The sequence below is a fragment of the Bombina bombina genome, chromosome 10 (genome assembly GCF_027579735.1).
Source record: "Bombina bombina isolate aBomBom1 chromosome 10, aBomBom1.pri, whole genome shotgun sequence".
Lineage (NCBI taxonomy): Eukaryota > Metazoa > Chordata > Amphibia > Anura > Bombinatoridae > Bombina > Bombina bombina.
The window spans coordinates 100369820-100391909 of NC_069508.1; the positions used below are offsets into that span (position 1 = coordinate 100369820).

The 22090-nt window shown below is 44.0% G+C and overlaps 1 protein-coding gene across 12 annotated transcripts in view; it reads left to right on the forward strand.

The window, feature by feature from the left end:
* Positions 1-22090, forward strand: part of RC3H1 (ring finger and CCCH-type domains 1) — a 473299-nt gene that overhangs the window by 340336 nt on the left and 110873 nt on the right. For all 12 annotated transcript variants that reach the window (XM_053693264.1, XM_053693271.1, XM_053693272.1 and 9 more), the window contains one exon: positions 15539-15924. In XM_053693264.1, the coding sequence (XP_053549239.1) occupies positions 15539-15924 (386 nt within the window). The remainder of the gene's footprint in view (positions 1-15538; positions 15925-22090) is intronic.

The window sequence follows — 22090 nt, forward strand, 5'->3', positions numbered from 1 at the left end:
ACTCCTGCCACTTGTCTGCAATCCACATCCCAGGAGTGGAAAATTGGGAAGCGGATTTTCTGAGTCGTCAGACATTTCATCCGGGGGAGTGGGAACTCCATCCGGAAATCTTTGCCCAAATTACTCAATTGTGGGGCATTCCAGACATGGATCTGATGGCCTCTCGTCAGAACTTCAAGGTTCCTTGCTACGGGTCCAGATCCAGGGATCCCAAGGCGACTCTAGTGGATGCACTAGTAGCACCTTGGACCTTCAAACTAGCTTATGTATTCCCGCCGTTTCCTCTCATCCCCAGGCTGGTAGCCAGGATCAATCAGGAGAGGGCAGCGGTGATCTTGATAGCTCCTGCGTGGCCACGCAGGACTTGGTATGCAGACCTGGTGAATATGTCATCGGCTCCACCATGGAAGCTACCTTTGAGACGAGACCTTCTTGTTCAAGGTCCGTTCGAACACCCGAATCTGGTCTCACTCCAACTGACTGCTTGGAGATTGAACGCTTGATCTTATCAAAGCGAGGGTTCTCAGATTCTGTCATTGATACTCTTGTTCAGGCCAGAAAGCCTGTAACTAGAAAAATTTACCACAAAATATGGAAAAAAATATATCTGTTGGTGTGAATCTAAAGGATTCCCTTGGGACAAGGTAAAAATTCCTAAGATTCTATCCTTTCTTCAAGAAGGTTTGGAGAAAGGATTATCTGCAAGTTCCTTGAAGGGACAGATTTCTGCCTTGTCTGTGTTACTTCACAAAAAGCTGGCAGCTGTGCCAGATGTTCAAGCCTTTGTTCAGGCTCTGGTTAGAATCAAGCCTGTTTACAAACCTTTGACTCCTCCTTGGAGTCTCAATTTAGTTCTTTCCGTTCTTCAGGGGGTTCCGTTTGAACCCTTACATTCCGTTGATATCAAGTTATTATCTTGGAAAGTTTTGTTTTTGGTTGCAATTTCTTCTGCTAGAAGAGTTTCAGAATTATCTGCTCTGCAGTGTTCTCCTCCTTATCTGGTGTTCCATGCAGATAAGGTGGTTTTACGTACTAAACCTGGTTTTCTTCCGAAAGTTGTTTCTAACAAAAACATTAACCAGGAGATAGTCGTGCCTTCTTTGTGTCCGAATCCAGTTTCAAAGAAGGAACGTTTGTTGCACAATTTGGATGTTGTTCGTGCTCTAAAATTCTATTTAGATGCTACAAAGGATTTTAGACAAACATCTTCCTTGTTTGTTGTTTATTCTGGTAAAAGGAGAGGTCAAAAAGCAACTTCTACCTCTCTCTCTTTTTGGATTAAAAGCATCATCAGATTGGCTTATGAGACTGCCGGACGGCAGCCTCCTGAAAGAATCACAGCTCATTCCACTAGGGCTGTGGCTTCCACATGGGCCTTCAAGAACGAGGCTTCTGTTGATCAGATATGTAAGGCAGCGACTTGGTCTTCACTGCACACTTTTACTAAATTTTACAAATTTGATACTTTTGCTTCTTCTGAGGCTATTTTTGGGAGAAAGGTTTTGCAAGCCGTGGTGCCTTCCATCTAGGTGACCTGATTTGCTCCCTCCCTTCATCCGTGTCCTAAAGCTTTGGTATTGGTTCCCACAAGTAAGGATGACGCCGTGGACCGGACACACCTATGTTGGAGAAAACAGAATTTATGTTTACCTGATAAATTACTTTCTCCAAGGGTGTGTCCGGTCCACGGCCCGCCCTGGTTTTTTAATCAGGTCTGATAATTTATTTTCTTTAACTACAGTCACCACGGTATCATATGATTTCTCCTATGCAAATATTCCTCCTTAACGTCGGTCGAATGACTGGGGTAGGCGGAGCCTAGGAGGGATCATGTGACCAGCTTTGCTGGGCTCTTTGCCATTTCCTGTTGGGGAAGAGAATATCCCACAAGTAAGGATGACGCCGTGGACCGGACACACCGTTGGAGAAAGTAATTTATCAGGTAAACATAAATTCTGTTTTCTTTCCTGAATTAGATTTTTTTTCTTTTTTAATTTTATACTTTTTGTCAAAATATTTTAAGCAAGAAATTGCTTTATTTTCTTTTGTATGGTGATGATATACCATAGAGAAACCTTGACATGTGGGATATAATTCCCATTACTAGGAGGAGGACAAGAATCCACACAAGAGCTTTGATCCCATCCTACCTCCGATCTCGTCTCAGTTTTGGTCTTGACCTCCCAGGAGGTTGAAGATAAAGGTGCACCAGCTTTCGCTTATGGTTTTTTATGGGAGCTCAGACCAATGAGAGACTTATGACCCACTGATTCAGATCATTCAGAAGGAAGCAAGAAATTGAACTCAAGCACAGTAAATGATACTGGCACATAGGAATACTTTATGTACAGTAGCTCCCTATGGAATTTCAGCATAACTACCTTCAGGCATCACAGAGACATGTCCCTTAGCGCGCCCCCCCCATAGGCTATTAGATAAATATTTAATTGTATAGCATAGCCAAGGGACATTACAGGTACAACATAGGAGCTTTTCTCCCTTCCGAGATTTATTATACACAATGTACCACACTTTTTCTTGTGTGTAAGTCACTGTCTTATGCTACTTGTTATGGTATCTCTCAGCCACTTGTAACTGCCAGTTATTTGGTTTTATGAGAGGGAGCTTAATGTCTGTTACACTTGTGTTTGTTAACATATTTTACTATTGGCTCAGTCTGTTTTACATTGCCCATCTAGACATTGCTCCACAATAAATTCATATTTAGTTTTGCTCCCTATGGCTTATTTGAAAGATGGTGGTTGATTTCTGAAAGCTTCTCCCTGTTTTGGTAGTGCTGCAGGAAGTTTTTCCAGCCGTTTCTCTGCTGCATTTCTTCACAGTGCAGCAGATCAATAGTTATGTTAGCGAGCTCCTGAAATAAGTGACATACTGCAACAAGGGTATGGTTACTGATAATGGCTGACAAGCAGACAGTTAGTGATGTCTGGAGACTGCACAGCAAAACTGTAACATTTACACCGTGTACACTGCAGCACATACCAACACTGTCTCTGGCTGCCCATACTCCGCTAACCTGTTACCCATAGTACTGACAGTCTTGCCGTAGTGATCGCAAAATGGCTATGTATTTCATTTGATTCAGTTTATACAAGTTATTTCCTTGAGAGAAACTGTTAGTATTTTGCTAATATGGCTCTGTAAGATAACCTTTCTCCTGACAAGAGGTTTTACTTTTAATCTGTGTCAGTGTGATTAATCTGCCTCTTATTTGATACATGCTGTTTTCTTTTTTATGACACGATGAGTCCACGGATCATCTTAATTACTAATGGGATATTTACCTCCTGGTCAGCAGGAGGAGGCAAAGAGCACCACAGCAGAGCTGTTAAATAGCTTCTCCCTTCCCTCCCACTCCATTCATTCTCTTTGCCTACGTTAGTGATAGGAAGAGGTAAAGAGTTCTCCAATCTGATTCTCAAGTGGAGTCAGCCGGAATTGGATCTCATGGCATCTCGACAGAATGCCAAGCTCCCGAGATACGGTTCGAGGTCCAGGGACCCTCAGGCGGAAATTATAGATGCTCTGGCGGTTCCTTGGACCTTTAGTCTAGCATACCTACTTCCTCCGTTTGCTCTTCTTCGGGTCATTGTTTGAATCAAGCAGGAGAGGGCATCCGTGATCCTCATTGCACCGGCTTGGCCTCGCAGGATTTGGTATGCAGATCTGGTGGACATGTCATCTCTGCCACCCTGGAGACTTCACCCAAGTCTAGTTTCTCTGAAGCTGACTGCTTGGAGATGGAACGCTTATTTTTATTCAAGCGGGGGTTTTCTGACTTGGTCATAGAGACCATGATTCAGGCTTGCAAGCCTATAACTAGAAACATTTACCATATGATTTGGTGTAAATATCTCTATTGGTGTGAATCCAAGGACTACTCATGGTGTAGAGTTAGGATTCCTGGAATTTTGTCATTTCCCCTAGAGAGTTTGGAGAAAGGGTTTATCGACGAGTTCCCTAAAGGGTCAATTCGCGGCCTTATCTATTTTGTTACACAAATGTCGAACGGATCTTGACTTACGGAAGTGACATAGCAGGCTGTCTAAGAGCACGCTAGTTCTGGAGAATACCTGTATCTATGAGCGGATCTCAACTGCGTCGTTTTCCTGCAGGACTTCGGATCGTTCTAGTTGCTAGGGGAATTATCTTCTAAGTTTTCCAAGGGCAGGTAGGGACCTCAGCATAGCGTTGGTGTAGAAGTGTTTATTAATTCTTTTCTAAGTACTAATTTAGGATTTCTTCTACATTGGTGTGTCTGGTCCACGGCTTCATCCTTACTTGTGGGATATTCTCTTCCCCAACAGGAAATGGCAAAGAGAGCACAGCAAAAGCTGTCCATATAGCTCCCCCTCTGGCTCCGCCCCCCAGTCATTCTCTTTGCCGCTATGAACAAGTAGCATCTCCACGGGGATGGTAAAGAGTATGTGGTGTTAGTTGTAGTTTTATTTCTTCTATCAAGAGTTTGTTATTTTAAAATAGTGCCGGTTTGTACTATTTGTATGATTTTAGCACCAGTAACTAAAATCCATTGCTGTTCCCACGCAGGACTGTTGAAACCAGAGAACTTCAGTTGGGGGGAACAGTTTGCAGACTTTTCTGCTCCAGGTATGACTAGTCTCTTTTCTAACAAGACACAGTAATGCTAGAGGACTGTCATTTTCCCTTATGGGATCGGTAAGCCATTTTCTTAGACTCATAACAGAATGAAGGCTTATAAATGGGCTATATACTGGTTGACACTATTGTGGGCTAAATCGATTCATTTATATATTATTTATATGACTTTTGGAGTGTTTTGTGACTTTCAAACACTTTTGGGAACGTTGTTATTACGCCTGGCAGTTCTTTAGACACCTAATTGTGTCAGGAAGGCCCCTTCAGTCTGGTATGCAGAGGGAGGAGGCCTCATTTTCGCGCCTCAGTTGCGCAGTTACTTCTAGAAGCAGTGCATGCAGCTTCATGTGAGAGGGTCCTGTGGCCATAAAAACGAATTCGGAAGGCTTATTTCTGTGGTGAATAACCCCCAAAGGAAGGTAAAAGCCGCAGCAAAGGCTGTGGCAGGGACTGTAGTGGGTTAAACTGGTAAATTGAATAATTAGCTCCGATTTGCTCATTTAAGGGGATAAAGACTTGAAATTTGGTGTGCAATACTTTCAAAGCATTAGGACACTAGGGTGTAAATTTTGTAAGGATCGGATAATTCCTTAGTTTTTCAGGCATTCAGAAATAATGTGTGCTCTTTTTTATTATTTAAAGAGACAGTAACGGTTTTGTTTAAAAACGGTTTTATTGCATTAATAGCCTGCCAAAGTCTGTCTAACATGTCTATACCTTCAGATAGCATATGTTCTGTGTGTATGGAGGCCAAGGTGGTTCCCCCCTTAAATGTATGTTCAAATTGTGCCATGTCGTCCAAACAAAGTAAGGACAGTACTGTCACATTTAATAAGGTTGCCCAAGATGATTCTTCAAATGAAGGTAGTGGGGATAGTTCATCACCCTCTCCTTCTGTGTCAACACCAGTTTTGCCCGCGCAGGCGATACCTAGTACATCTAGCGCGCCAATGCTTGTTACTATGCAACAATTAACTGCAGTAATGGATAATTCTATAGCAAATCTGATATCCAAACTGCCAGCATTTCCCAGAAAGCGTGATTGCTCAGTGTTAAACAGAGGATGAGCAAGTGGGCGCTGACGATAATTTATCTGTTATACCCTCACACCAGTCTGATTTGGCAGTGAGGGAGGGTCTGTCTGAGGGAGAAATCTCTGATTCAGGAAAAGTTTCTCAGCAGGCAGAACCCGATATTGTGGCATTTAAATTTAAGTTAGAACATCTCCGCGCCCTGCTTAAGGAGGTGCTAACTACTCTTGATGATTGTGACTCTTTGGTTAATCCAGAGAAATTGTGCAAAATGGACAAATTCTTAGAGGTCCCTGTGCACGCTGATGCCTTTCCGATACCCAAGAGGGTGGCGGACATAGTGACCAAGGAGTGGGAGAAACCAGGTATACCTTTTGTCCCACCTCCTATATTTAAGAAAATGTTCCCCATTGTCGACCCCAGAAGGGACGCATGGCAAACAGTCCCTAAGGTTGAGGGGGCAGTTTCTACTTTGGCCAAGCGCACAACTATTCCCATTGAGGACAGTTGTGCTTTCAAAGATCCTATGGATAAAAAATTGGAAGGATTGCTTAAAAAGATATTTGTTCAGCAAGGTTTCCTTCTTCAACCAATTTCTTGCGTTATTCCTGTCACTACGGCAGCGTCTTTTTGGTTCGAGGAACTAGAAAATTCGCTCCAAAAAGACACTCCATATGATGAGGTCATGGACAGAATTCACGCACTGAAGTTGGCTAATTCCTTTATTTTGGATGCCGCTTTGCAATTAGCTAAATTAGCGGCGAAAAATTCAGGTTTTGCAATAGTGGCGCGCAGAGCGCTTTGGCTAAAATATTGGTCGGCGGATGTGTCGTCCAAAACAAAATTGCTTAATATTCCTTTCAAGGGTAACACCCTTTTTGGGCCGGAATTGAAGTAGATTATTTCAGACATCACTGGGGGAAAGGGCCATGCCCTCCCTCAGGATAGGCCTTTCAAGGCTAAGAACAAATCTAATTTTCGTTCCTTTCGCAATTTCAGGAACGGACCGTCTACTAACTCTGCAGCCTCTAGACAAGAGGGTAACGCTTCCCAGCCTAAACCAGCATGGAAACCATTGCAAGGCTGGAACAAGGGTAAACAGGCCAAGAAGCCTGCTGCTGCTACCAAGACAGCATGAAAGGGTAGCCCCTGATCCGGGACCGGATCTAGTAAGGGGCAGACTTTCTCTCTTTGCTCAGGCTTGGGCAAGAGATGTTCCGGATCCCTGGGCACTAGAAATAGTCTCTCAGGGCTATCTTCTAGAGTTCAAGGAACTTCCTCCAAGGGGAAGGTTCCACATGTCTCGCTTATCTTCAGACCAGATAAACAGACAGGCATTCTTACATTGCGTAGGAGACCTATTAAAGATGGGAGTGATACACCCAGTTCCAACAGTGGAACAAGGTCTGGGTTTTTACTCAAACCTCTTTGTAGTTCCCAAAAAAGAGGGAACTTACAGGCCAATTCTGGATTTAAAAATTCGAAACAAATTCCTCAGAGTTCCACCATTCAAAATGGAAACCATTCGGACGATCTTACCAACAATCCAGAAGGGTCAATATATGACTACCGTGGACTTAAAGGATGCGTACCTGCATATTCCTATCCACAAAGATCATCATCAGTTCCTGAGGTTCGCCTTTCTGGACAAACATTACCAGTTTGTGGCTCTTCCATTCGGTTTAGCCACTGCTCCCAGAATTTTCACAAAGGTGCTAGGGTCCCTTCTAGCGGTTCTAAGGCCGAGGGGCATTGCTGTAGCACCTTGCCTAGACGACATTCTAATCCAAGCGTCGTCCCTTTCCAAAGCAAGGGCTCATACAGACATTGTTTTAGCCTTTCTCAGGTCTCACGGGTGGAAGGTGAACGTAGAAAAAAGTTCCCCGTCCAAAAGGGTTCCTTTTCTGGGAACAATAATAGATTCTGTAGAAATTAAGATTTTCCTGACAGAGGTCAGAAAATTAAAGCTTCTAAACGCTTGTCAAGTTCTTCAATCTATTCCTCAGCCTTCCATAGTCCAGTGCATGGAGGTAATTGGATTAATGGTTGCAGCAATGGATGTGGTTCCTTTTGCTCGAATTCATCTAAGACCATTACAACTGTGCATGCTCAAACAGTGGAATTGGGATTATGCAGACTTGTCTCCCCAGATTCAAGTAGACCAGGTAACCAGAGACTCACTCCGCTGGTGGTTGACTCAGGATCACCTGTCTCAAGGAATGAGTTTCCGCAGACCAGAGTGGGTCATCGTCACGACCGACACCAGTCTCTTAGGCTGGGGCGCGGTCCGGGACTCCCTGAAAGCTCAGGGCCTATGGTCTCGGGAAGAGTCTCTCCTCCCGATAAACATTTTGGAACTGAGAGCGATATTCAATGCGCTCCTGGCCTGGCCTCACCTAGCGAAGGCCAGATTCATAAGATTTCAGTCGGACAACATGACTGTAGCGTACATCAATCATCAGGGGGGAACAAAGAGTTCCTTGGCGATGAGAGAGGTATCCAAGATCATCAAATGGGCGGAGGATCACTCCTGCCACCTATCTGCAATTCACATCCCAGGAGTAGACAACTGGGAGGCGGATTATCTGAGTCGTCAGACTTTCCATCCGGGGGAGTGGGAACTCCACCCGGAGGTCTTTGCCCAGTTAACTCAACTATGGGGCACTCCAGATATGGATCTTATGGCGTCTCGTCAGAACTTCAAGGTTCCTCGATACGGGTCCAGATCCAGGGATCCAAGGGCGACACTAGTGGATGCATTAGTGGCGCCTTGGTCGTACAATCTAGCTTATGTGTTTCCACCATTCCCTCTCCTTCCCAGGCTTGTAGCTAGGATCAAACAGGAGAAGGCCTCAGTGATTCTAATAGCTCCTGCATGGCCACGCAGGACTTGGTATGCAGACCTGGTGAATATGTCATCGGCTCCACCATGGAAGCTACCTTTGAGACAGGATCTTCTAGTACAAGGTCCATTTGAACATCCAAATCTAGTCTCTCTGTAACTGACTGCTTGGAAATTGAACGCTTGATTCTATCTAAGCGTGGGTTTTCAGATGCAGTTATAGATACTCTGGTTCAAGCCAGAAAACCTGTATCTAGGAAAATTTACCATAAGATATGGCAAAAATATATCCGTTGGTGTGAATCCAAGGGATTCTCTTGGAGTAAAATTAAAATTCCTAGGATTCTTTCCTTTCTCCAAGAGGGTTTGGATAAAGGTTTGTCAGCTAGTTCTTTAAAAGGACAGATATCTGCTCTGTCTGTTTTGTTACACAAACGTCTGGCAGCCGTGCCAGATGTACAGGTGTTTGTACAGGCGTTAGTTAGAATTAAGCCTGTCTACAGACCTATGACTCCTCGGAGTCTAAATTTAGTTCTTTCAGTTCTTCAGAGTGTTCCGTTTGAACCCATGCCTTCCATAGATATTAAAGGGACAGTAAACCTTAAAAATGTTATATAATTCTGCACATAGTGCAGAATTATATAACATTATTTAAGTGCTATAGTTCTAAAACCCTTTTTTCTCTTTTAATATGTAAAAATTACGGCGCTTTTACAGACCCGCTTTCTGCTCTCTGCTGAGCGGGTCTGTAATATTTAGTCAGCGCATCGGGCCAGCTGTATAGTCACAGCCCGGCCCGACCGCACCATAGCACTAAGTGCAGCTCGCTCCTGTCACAGGAGCGAGCTTCACTTAGTCTTATGGCGCGGTCGGGCCGGGCTGTGACTATACAGCTGGCCCGATGCGCTGACTAAATATTACAGACCCGCTCAGCAGAGAGCGGGTCTGTAAAAGCGCCGTAATTTTTACATATTAAAAGAGAAAAAAAGGGTTTTAGAACTATAGCACTTAAATAATGTGTTAAAATTCTGCACTATGTGCAGAATTATATAACATTATTTTTAAGGTTTACTGTCCCTTTAAGTTACCATCTTGGAAAGTTCTGTTTTTGGTTGCTATTTCTTCTGCTAGAAGAGTTTCTGAATTATCTGCTTTGCAGTGTACTTCTCCCTATCTGGTATTCCATACAGATAAGGTAGTTTTACGTACCAAGCCTGGTTTTCTTCCAAAGGTGGTTTCCAACAGGAATATTAACCAGGAAATAGTTGTTCCTTCTCTGTGTCCGAATCCAGTTTTGAAGAAGGAACGTTTGTTACACAACCTAGATGTATCACCATAGAACAAGCCACTGAGCTGTTGTTCGTTCCTGGTAGAGCGCTTCTCTCTTTGTATACAACCTAGATGTGGTCCGTGCTTTAAAATTCTATTTAGAAGCAACAAAGGATTTCAGACAGACATCATCCTTGTTTGTCGTTTATTCTGGTAAGAGGAGAGGGCAGAAAGCTGCTGCTACCTCTCTTTCCTTTTGGCTGAAAAGCATCATCAAATTGGCTTATGAGACTGCCGGACGGCAGCCTCCTGAACGAATTACAGCTTACTCTACTAGAGCTGTGGCTTCCACATGGGCCTTCAAGAACGAGGCTTCTGTTGATCAGATCTGTAAGGCAGCGACTTGGTCTTCTCTGCATACTTTTGCCAAATTTTACAAATTCGATACTTATGCTTCTTCGGAGGCTGTTTTTTGGGAGAAAGGTTTTGCAAGCCGTGGTGCCTTCCGTTTAGGTAACCTGACTTGTTCCCTCCCTTCATCTGTGTTCTAAAGCTTTGGTATTGGTTCCCACAAGTAAGGATGAAGCCGTGGACCGGACACACCAATGTAGGAGAAAACAGAATTTATGTTTACCTGATAAATTTCTTTCTCCTACGGTGTGTCCGGTCCACGGCCCGCCCTGGCTTTTAGTCAGGTTTAAAAATTTTATTTCTGTTCACTACAGTCACCACGGCACCCTATGGTTTCTCCTTTTTCACCTAACCGTCGGTCGAATGACTGGGGGGCGGAGCCAGAGAGGGAGCTACATGGACAGCTTTTGCTGTGCTCTCTTTGCCATTTCCTGTTGGGGAAGAGAATATCCCACAAGTAAGGATGAAGCCGTGGACCGGACACACCGTAGGAGAAAGAAATTTATCAGGTAAACATAAATTCTGTTTTCTTCCTAAGGTTGTTTCTGATTGGAACATTAATCAGGAGATTGTTGTTCCTTCTTTGTGTCCTAATTCTTTTTCTAAGAAAGAGCGACTTCTGCACAATTTGGACGTGGTCCATGCTTTAAAGTTTTACCTGCAGGCGACTAAGGACTTTCGTCAGTCTTCTTCTTTGTTTGTGATTTTCTCAGGAAAACGTAAGGGACAGAAGGCTACGGCTACTTCTCTTTCTTTTAGGCTGAAGAGCATCATACGTTTTGCATAAGAGGCCGCTGGACAGCAGCCTCCAGAGAGTTACGGCTCATTCCAAGAGGGCTGTTGACTCCTTATGGAAATTCAAAAATGAGGCTTCAGTGGAACAGATTTGCAAGGCTGCAACTTGGTCCTCTCTTCACACTTTTCAAAGTTCTATAAATTTGACTTTTCCTCGGCTGAGGCCGCTTTTGGGAGAAGGGTTCTTCAAGCAGTGGTGCCTTCCATTTAGGCTCCCTGTCTTGTCCCTCCCGTATCATCTGTGTACTCTAGCTTCGGTATTAAATCCCATTAGTAATTAAGATGATCCGTGGACTCATCGTGTCATAAAAAAGAAAAAAAAAATATTCTTACCTGATGAATTTATTTATTTTTTGACACAATGAGTCCACGGCCCGCCCTGTGTTGTTAGACAGGTTGTGGGTTATTGAAAGCTTCAGACACCTCTGCACCTTGGCTTTTCCTTTCTCTTCCTAGCTTCGGTCGAATGACTGGAGTGGGAGGGAAGGGAGGAGCTATTTAACAGCTCTGCTGTGGTGCTCTTTGCCTCCTCCTGCTGACCAGGAGGTGAATATCCCATTTGTAATTAAAATGATCCGTGGACTCATCGTGTCAAAAAAGAAAAATTTATCAGGTAAGCATACATTTTCTTTTCTTTTTTATGACACGATGAGTCCACGGATCATCTTAATTACTAATAGGATTTAATACCCAAGCAAGAGTGCACAGAAGATACGGGAGGGACAAGACAGGGAACCTAAGCGGAAGGCACCACTGCTTGAGTTTCTGTTGCTCGGCTTTTTCTCCTTCACTTCCTGTGTTCCGGAAGGGAGATAGCCTCGTTGCAGTTTAGCAGTGTTGCGGTTACAGGACTGCATTTTACAGCACATAGAAGTTGAGTCCAGATTATCTAGCAGAATATTCACTCCGGTGTCAGGCAGGTATGCACCTCAGCTAAGCTGAGGTGTAGAGATTGTCCGGAGTGTTTTTGTGACAGTTTATTGATTTTCTTGCAGAAAAATAAAGCAGTTTCGTTTTAAAATTTAAACAGACATTTTTTTTGTGTGGTATATCAGTTTATTTAATTCTAATCTGTTCATTTGTGAATAAAGATGGACCAAGAGGCCCTGCAAAATGTTACATGTTCTTTATTTTTTGATGCTAACGTAAAGAATCAGTGAGTAAGGTTTCTGACAGTCGTGGCTATTTCAAATGTTCCCTCCCAGAAATCTGAGGAGGAAGCTACTTCGTTAGCATCTGAGGATGAAATCTCAGACTCAGTGCAATTCCTTCCTCTGATAATGAAGTTGTATCCTTCAGGTTTAAGCTGGAACACCTCGGTTTGTTACTTAAGGAGGTTTTAGCTACCTTGGACGACTCTGACACTACTGTCGTAGTCAATCCTAAGAAGTCTAGTAAACTTAACAAGTATTTTGATGTACCTTCCCTGATGGAGGTTTTTCCTGCACCAGATTGGGCTACAGAGAGTATTGCTAGGGAATAGGAGAGACCATGTATCCCTTTTTTTCTCCATCCCCTATTTTTAAAGGACCAGTCAACACTGTAGATTTGCATAATCAACAAATGCATGCTAAGAAGACAATGCAATAGCACTTAGTCAGAACTTCAAATGAGTAGTATATTTTTGTTAAATAAATTGCAAAGTTGTGTCTATTTCTACTCCCCATGTATCATGTGACAGCCATTAGCCAATCACAAATGCATATATGTATATGCTTTGAATTCTTGCACATGCTTAGTAGGAGTTGGTGACTCAAAAAGTGTAAATATTAAGACTGTGCACATTTTGTTAATGGAAGTAAATTGGAAAGTTGTTTAAAACTGCATGCTGTATCTGAATCATAAAGTTTAATTTTGACTTGAGTGTCCCTTTAAGAAGATGCTTCCTATTACAGACTCTATCACGGAATCTTGGCAGACGGTCCCCAAGGTGGAAGGGGCAATTTCCACTTTAGCTAAGAGAACCACTATTCCCATATTACTTTATTACGGATGCTTCCCTACAGGTTATCAAGCTGGGAGCAAAAATTTCTGGGTTTGCCGTGCTGGCCCGCAGAGCCTTACGGTTAAAATCCTGGTCTGCGGATGTGTCGTCTAAGCTTTTGGCGATTCCTTACAAGGGTAAGACCTTGTTTGGGCCGGGATTGGCGGAAATTATTTCTGACATTATGGGAGGAAAGGGTAATTTCCTCCCTCAGGATAAGAGGAATTAGCAGAAGGGACGTCAGAGTAATTTTCGTTCCTTTCGAAACTTCAAGTGTAAGCCTTCCTCTCCCTTTACCAAGCAGGGACAGTCCAAGCCTTCCTGGAGGTCCAACCAGTCTTGGAACAAGGGAAAGCAATCTAAGAAGCCAACTAATGACTCAAAGTCTGCATGAAGGGTCTGCTCCCGATCCGGGACCGGATCTTGTGGGGGGCAGACTTTCTCTCTTCCCTCAGGCTTGGGTTTGGGATGTTCAGGATCCCTGGGCGGTGGACATCGAGTCCCAGGGATACAAACTAGAGTTCAAGACCTTAGCTCCCAGAGGCAAGATTATCTGTAGACCAGATAAAGAGAGGCGTTCTTACACTGTATTCGGGACCTTTCCGACCTGGGAGTAATAGTTCCTGTTCCAATGCAGGAACAGGGTCTGGGATTTTACTCCAATCTGTTCATGGTTCCCTTAAAAGAGGGAACTTTCAGACCAATTTTAGATCTCAAAAGTCTAAACAAATTCCTCAGAGTGTACTGTCCTTCAAGATGGAAACTATTGGTTCCATTCTTCCCTTGGTTCAAGAGGGTCAATTTATGACAACAGTAGATTTAAAGTACGCATACCTGCATGTTCCCATCCACAGGGATCATCACAAGTTTCTGAGGTTCGCATTTCTAGACAAACACTTCCAGTTTGTGGCTCTTCCATTCGGCCTTGCCACAGCTCCCAGGATTTTTCAAAAGCCCTGTGATCCCTGTTGGCGGTGCTCAGGTTGCGGTGCATTGCAGTGGCGCCTTATTCTGGTTCAGGCGCCATCCTTTTAACAAGCAAAGTCCCACACGGAGATGTTATCCTTCCTGCGCTCTCACGGATGAAAGGTGAATTTGGGAAAGAGTTCCTTAATTCCAGCTACAAGGGTAGTGTTCTTGGGAACCATAATAGATTCCCTATCAATGAAAATATTTTTGACAGAGGTCAGAAAATCAAAGATTTTCAACTCTTGTCTGGCGCTTCAGTCCTCTCATCGGCCGTCAGTGGCTCAATGCATGGAGGTGATAGGTCTGATGGTAGCTGCCATGGACATCATTCCGTTTGCCCGTTTCCACCTCAGACTTCTGCAGTTATGCATGCTCAGGCAGTGGAACAGGGATTATGCCGATCTGTCTCCGCGATTACAGCTGGATCAGGTGACAAGAGATTGATTATCTTCTTTGGTGGTTGTCTCAGGATCATCTCTCCCAGGGAACCTGCTTCTGCCAGCCTGATGATACTTTTGCCTCGGCTGAGGCTTCTTTTGGGAGAAAGGTTCTTCAAGCAGTGGTTCCTTCTGTTTAGGTTCCCTGTCTTGTTCCCCCTTATCTGTGTCCTCTAGCTTGGGTATTGATTCCCAATAGTAATTGGAGATGATCCGTGGACTCACTGTGTCATTATGAAGAAAACGAAATTTAGGCTTACCTGATTTATTTATTTTTTGACACGGTGAGTCCACGGCCCGCCTTGTTTTCTTTAGACAGATTTTTGTGTTGTAAACCTCAGGCACCTCTGCACCTTGTGTTACTTCCTTTCTCTCTCTTTCCTTCGGTCGAATGACTGACGTTGGAGGGAAGGGATGTGGCTTTCCTGTGGTGCCTCCTCCTGCTGGCCAGGAGTGATATTCCCAATAGTAATTAGAGATGATCCATGGACTCACCGAGTCAAGAAATAAATACATTTATCAGGCAAGCATAAATTTCGGTATTTTTTTTTTTTTATTCCTTATAAGTGATTTTTGTCAAAGTCCTTCAGGCCTCGGTATCCGGCATATGGGAACTGATTTATGTTGTTCCACCCTTTCCTTATTGTGGACTATCAGCTTGGGTAGTAAATCCCACATGTCAGGGTTTCCCTATTGGACTATCATCATACGAAAGAAAACAAAATTTATGCTTACCTGATGAGTTATTTTCTTTCAGAATGATGATAGTCCATAGGCCCCGCCCTCTTATATTTTTGAGCGACAGTACTAATTTGCATCTCTGTAGACCCTGCTTTTGTCCTTACTACCTATTTCCTTTTCTCTGCTCTGCTCCGAGGAGAGGTGGGAGGGATTCAAGCTCTTGTGTGGCTTCTTAGCCTCCTCCTAATGGTTGGAATTATATCCCACATGTCAATGTTTCCCTATGGACTATCATCATCCCGAAAGAAAATAATCAGGTTAGCATAAATTTTGTTTTTTAAGCATTATAGATACAATTGTGATGGGTCAGGTAACGTGTATACGAAAAGCTTATTTAGAAAAGTTGGTTCTGTATTGTTTTTTGGTTTTCTTACTAAATTGTACTGGTTAGATAAAGAAATAATTTTTTTCTCTTATGCAGGTGGTGTCTATTATCCGCCTCAATCAAATAGAGTTATGAGGCCTCCTCCACCTTCTGCACCTGAAAGCTCTGCAACGTACCTTGATCACTATGCCTCATACTTGCCAGATAGGGTTGTCAATACGCAGTATGGCACACCTGCTCAGCAGTACCCTGCCATGAACCCACATGTTTACCCCCATCAATATGACAGCCGCCGGGCTTACACTTCTACCGCTCAGTCTTACCAACGAGAGGAAATGGTGCGTGGCAGCCCTGTGCCACTGGAGATGCCACCTCCTGCTGTGTCACCCTACATGCCTGAAGCCAGAGACAGATACCAGCAAGTGGAAGGCTACTATCCTGTTGGGCCACATCCAGGACAGATAAGAGCTTCATATCACAGGGTATGTTGATTATGAGATTAGAGTGTTAATAGATTTTAAACCAATGTCACATTAGATTCATTTTTATATTGAGGCTTAATAAGTCATTTTGCTAATGAAATAGAAGGGACGAGTATGTAACATCTCAGTGGTGGCGTCTCTTATTCTGCATGTATCCCTTAATGCATATACAACTACTTAGAGTAAGGTAAGGTTTGACCCCTCTCAGCTGAGCAAACACTGCACAGCAAGGGTCTAGCCATGACTATGTTGGGACCACCTTCTAGACCGCAGATGAGTCTTAACAACAAGGGCTTCTTTGTATAGCTGAGAGAATGATTTCCACTGTGGATTTTTAGAGTGGTTTCTTTTACAAGATACGATGAGTCCACAAATTTCATCCTTGTGGGATATCGCCTCCTGGTCAGCAGGAGGAGGCAAAGAGCACCACAGCAGAGCAGTATATATAGCTCCTCCCTTCCCTCCTACTCTAGTCATTCTCTTTGCCTGTGTTAGTGATAGGAAGAGGTAAAGTGAGGTGTTAGTTTAGATTCTTCAATCAAGAGTTTATTATTTTTAAAATGGTGGCAAAGTGTGCTATTTTACTATAGGGTGTAGCCGTAATCCTTGTCAGCCTCTAGAGTAGAGCTACAGGTGACTTTAAGGCAATGGGAACTAGTGGGGTTTTAGCCTCACTGCGCCTCCCATACTTGTGCTGTCCTTCTGGAATATGGTCTTAGCATATAGTAACTAAGGCCCTGCTGTTTCCACAGGATTGCTGGAGGGAGAAGACCTCTTGACACTGTGGGACGTCTTAATGCTGTTATGCAGCATTGAGGTAAGTGCAGTCTTTCTTTTTCTGGGGATAAAAGCTCTCAGACATGGCTGTACACTTATATTTTGCTGGACAGATGATGGACTCTCACAGGATTCCTTGTCCATAGCCTGTGGGTTCTCTTAGGCTTAAGTAGCACCCACTACAATGTTTATTCTCCCTTAAGCCACGTGTTTAAGATAACACGTTTATTGGGCTTCTGTAAGTGTTTGTATGGCGAAGGGGTTATTTGGCTGACGCTGGGGATGTTTTTGAGTCTCTTTATTACCGGAACTTTCCGGTTTACGTTTCAGACATTGTTTATGTGTTTCCTATTACGGCGCTGTCACGACCACATGGGCTTTATTGCAATTCTGGCCCGGTCTGACAATATGGCCGTATCAATACTTGCTATGGGCTTTAATCACGCCCACGATAGGCGGGACTTCCTTGGCGCGCTGGGGCTGTAGTTTTTGCCGCGCGGCTCTCATTTCCGGAAGTCCCGGTGTCTTACATGGTATTAGTGACATGCTGCAACTGCATGGGTTAGAAGCAAGCGGTTTGCAGCGTCGTAGTGTTGATCCGGAGCTTACTTTAATGGCGGACTGACTGTTGATCGATTGAGGGGGCAGGTAGGCGCCTCAGCAGAGCTGCTGAGGCGAGGTGCCGGTGTCTGACATTTTCACTGTTATTGTAGTTTGCCATAGCTAACTTATTCCATATCTTCTGGAGTCATTATTTGGGCAGTTTTTAAAGCTTGTAATAAAATATAAAAAAGAAATATTAAAAAGAAAAAAAAAAGAGCTTTTTATTTTTGTTTTATAGAGACAAGTTGGTGCTTCTGTTTTTCTGTTACAAAATGGATTCAGATGTAATTCAAGCTGTCCCATGTGCTATGTGTTTGCATGCCCCTGTGGAACCTCCTGTTCCTTTTTGCCCTTCCTGTGTTCAGAGTGCTTTACATTATAAAGACCAAATTTTTTATGATACATCATTGCCTAAAGTGGATGCTTCTCAAGAGTCTACAGATGAGATGCAGAGTATGCCGCGGCTTTCTCCCCAAGCGTCACAGCCTTTAACTCCCGCTCAAGCGGTGCCAGGTATTTTGCCAGTTTCTGCCGCATTTACTTTAAAGGACATTGCTGCAGTGATGTCTTCTACCCTTTCTGAGGCGTTATCTAATTTTCCAAATATATCGCACGGCAAGCGTTCAAGAAGAGACCATTGTGTGGTCAATTCAGCCTCTGATTCTCTCATGGCGATTGAGGATATCCCCGCCCCCAGTGAATGGGAGGGCACGGGGTCCTGTCTGAAGGTGAAATCTCTGATTCTGGGAGCGCCTTGCCTATGACTGACTCTGAGGTCTCTTTCAGATTTAAGCTTGAACACCTTTGCCTATTGCTAAGGGAGGTGTTGGTTACTCTGGATGATTGTGACTCAATAGTGGTCCCTACAGAAAAATTGAGTAAATTGGATAAATATTTGGAAGTTCCTTCTTACTCGGATGTTTTTCCAGTTCCTAAGAGAACTTCAGAGATACTTGCTAAAGAATGGGAGAGGCCTGGGATTCGTGGCAGACCTTTACCAAGGTTGAGGGAGCCATATCTACCCTGGCCAAACGGACTACTATCCCTATTGAGGATAGTTGTGACTTTAAGGACCCCATGGATAAGAAGTTAGAGGGTCTCCTTAAAAAGATGTATGTACACCAGGGATTCCTTTTGCAACCAGCGGCCTGTATTGTTACAGTTACCACTGCAGCCGCTTATTGGTTTGATGCCCTGGAAGAGTCTCTTAAGTGGAGACTCCTGGAAGAGATACAGGATCGGATTAAAGCTTTTAAGTTAGCTTATTTGTTTATTATTGTTTATTATGGACGCTTCCCTGCAGATCACTAAATAGGCGGCTAAGAGTTCAGGCTTTGCCATCTTAGCGCCCAGGGCTTTATGGTTGAAGTCTTGGTCTGCGGATGTGTCATCCAAGTCTAAGCTTTTGGCTATTCCTTACAAGAGGAAGACCCTGTTCGGGCCTGACTTGAAGGAAATTATTTCTGACATCACGGGAGGCAAGGATCATCTCCTCCCTCAGGATAAAAAGTCCAAACAGAGAGGGCGACAGAGTAATTTTCGTTCCTTTTGAAATTTCAAAGGAGTTTCCTCTTCCGCTAAACAGGAAGGGAATTATTCACAAACCAAATCCACTTGGAGACCCAACCAGTCTTTGAACAAAGGTAAACAATCCAAAAAAACAGCTGCTGCTACCAAGTCAGCATGAAGGGTCGGCCCCTGTTACAAACTGCTATTTGTAACTGGCCCTTTAAATGGAAAATTGCCCTGCTTCCCTGGATTGTGGAGAAGCCTATTTGCCAGCCTCCTTCCTCATGACTATGGCCCCTGGAAGATTGTGCCCCTGAAAACGTATTAACTTTTATTGGGTGTGTATGGCCCTTTAAGAACCGCCTGGGGACATATTGTGACTTTGGTGAACAATGCCCCTTTAAGACTATGTCCCCAGACCTGTAAAATAACTTGTCCCTGGCTTTCTCCCACTTGGTTCAGTAAATAGGGCTTACTGAACCAAGTACCACACAGGCAGAGTGTTCCACAGAAAGGGAGCACTGTTATAAAAGCATTAGTTTTCATTGTGTGCCATTAAGTGCTATGTGACAGACCCTTCGGTCAGAACTAAAGAGTTAACTTTGTTCAGCTTCAAGAAGCTAGTTTCTAAATACAAGTTTGCTGGCATCAGCTCTAATTAAGTTTAGTGATAAACATTCCCATTGTCTAATCACCTCCAGAGTCAGCCTGCTAGTGATAAGATGGACTGCATTGTTTTCTTGTGTGTAACTTATCTGCTGAAGTAATGTAATTCTACTATGGCCTGTCAAAGGGCGTTGTCTCTCTATCTAAATGTATCAAATGTGTGATTGGGGATTTTATGCCTCCCCCTGAGAGTGTCCTTTTTTTGCATGTAACCTCAATAAAAAGCAGGCTGTGTGTTCCAGCACATCAGACCTTTTTCTGACCCTCTAACTTGCAGCCTTGACTCATGTTTGTAGGGGACAGCTATAATCATTACAGGGATTGCTATGCTCTTCATACTCCCTTAGCTACTGAGCTCTTGTAAGAGCTCTTGTTCCTGATCCTGCTTCGCTCTACAGAAGGAAGAGGTTCACCTACTGGAGCCTGGTCGTAGGTCCAGGGCGCAGAGCAGACGGCGAGATACCAGCCCAGCAGCGGTGGTTCGTAGAGTCTGCGTTACTTATGGTGGCTACGCAGTAGTTATAGTGTCCACGGTGCTGCTGCTCCTTTGGTGAGCGCTAGGAGCATCCTTTTCTACGGTCCAACTTCCAGCCAGCCTGGAGGCAACCGTAACAGCCCCCGATCCGGGACCGGGTGGAAAGTGAATCTAGACAAGAGTTCATTAGTTCCACAGACCAGGGTTCCTTTCTTGGGAACTCTAATCGACTCTCTGTCCATGAAGATCTTTTTGACGGACGTCATAAAGTTAAAGATTCTGAATACCTACCGAACCCTTCAGTCCTATCCTCGGCCGTCAGTTGCTCAGGGCATGGAGGCAATTGGATTGATGGTAGCGGCAATGGACATCATTCCGTTTGCTCGTTTTCAACTCAGACCTCTACAACTGAGCATGCTCAGACAATGGAATGGAGATTATGCAAATTTTTCTCCTCAGATAGATCTGGATCAGGAGACAAGGGACTCTCTTCTATGGTGGTTGTCGCCGGATCATCTGTCCCAAGGGACATGCTTCCACAGACCCTCTTGGGTGATAGTAACAATGGACGCCAGCCTGATAGGATGGGGAGCAGTCTGGAACTCCCCAAGGGCTCAGGGTGTGTGGACTCGATCGGAGTCTCTGCTTCCAATCAACATCCTGGAGTTGAGAGCAGTATTCAATGTGCTTCAGGCTTGGCCTCAGTTGGCTTTGGCAAAATTCATCAGATTCCAGTCGGACAACATCACGACTGAAGCTTTCATCAATCATCAGGGAGGAACAAGGAGTTCCTTAGCGATGACAGAAGTAGCCAGGATAATTCAGTGGGCGGAGGCTCACTCCTGTTGTCTGTCAGCAATCTACATCCCAGGAGAGGAAAACTGGGAAGTGGATTTTCTGAGCCGACAGACTTTTCATCCGTGGGAATGGGAACTCCATCCGGAGGTATTTGCCAACCTGATTCTCAAGTGGGGCAGGCCGGAGTTGGATCTTATGGCATCTCATCAGAATGTCAAGCTTCCGAGATATGGGTCCAGATCCAGGGATCCCCAGGCCGAACTGATAGATGCCTTGGCAGTGCCTTGGTCGTTCAACCTAGCTTATGTGTTCCCTCCGTTTGCTCTCCTTCCTCGGGTGATTGCTCGAATCAAACAGGAGACGGCTTCGGTGATCCTCATGGCTCCTGCGTGGCTTCGCAGGATTTGGTAAGCCGATCTGGTGAACATGTCATCTCAGCCACTGTAGAAGCTTCCATTGAGGAAAGACCTTCTCATTCAGGGACCCTTCCATCATCCGAATCTAGTTTCTTTGCAGCTAACTGCTTGGAGATTGAACGCTTGATCTTATCTAAGCGAGGATTCTCTGATTCGGTCATTGATACTTTGATTCAGGCGTGTAAGCCTGTTACTAGAAAGATTTATCATAAGATATGGCGTAAATATCTTTATTGGTGCGAATCCAAGGACTACTCTTGGAGTAGGGTTCGGATTCCCAGGATTTTATCTTTTCTCCAAGAAGGATTGGAGAAAGGCTTGTCAGCAAGTTCCTTAAAGGGACAGATTTCTGCTTTGTCTATTTTACTACACAAGCGTCTGGCAGATGTTCAATCTTTTTGTCAGGCTCTGACTAGAATCAGGCCTGTGTTTAGACCAATTGCTCCTCCTTGGAGTTTGAATTTAGTTCTTAATGTTCTTCAAGGGGTTCCGTTTGAACCTATGCATTCCATAGATATTAAATTGTTATCTTGGAAAGTTTTATTTTTGGTTGCGATTTCCTCTGCTCGCAGAGTTTCTGAGCTTTTGGCATTGCAATGTGATTCTTATCTTATTTTTCATGCCAATAAGGTGGTGTTATGTACCAAACCTGGTTTTCTTCCTAAAGTTGTTTCTAATAAAAATATTAATCAGGAAATTGTTGTTCCTTCCCTGTGTCCTAATCCTTCTTCAAAGAAGAAGTGTCTGTTACATTATTTGGACGTGGTGCGTGCCTTGAAGTTCTACTTGCAGGCGGCTAAGGATTTTCGTCAATCGTCTTCCTTGTTTGTCATTTTTCGGGGAAACGTAGGAGTCAGAAAGCTACGGCTTCCTCTCTTTCCTTATGGCTGAAGAGTGTCATCTGTTTTGCATATGAGACTGC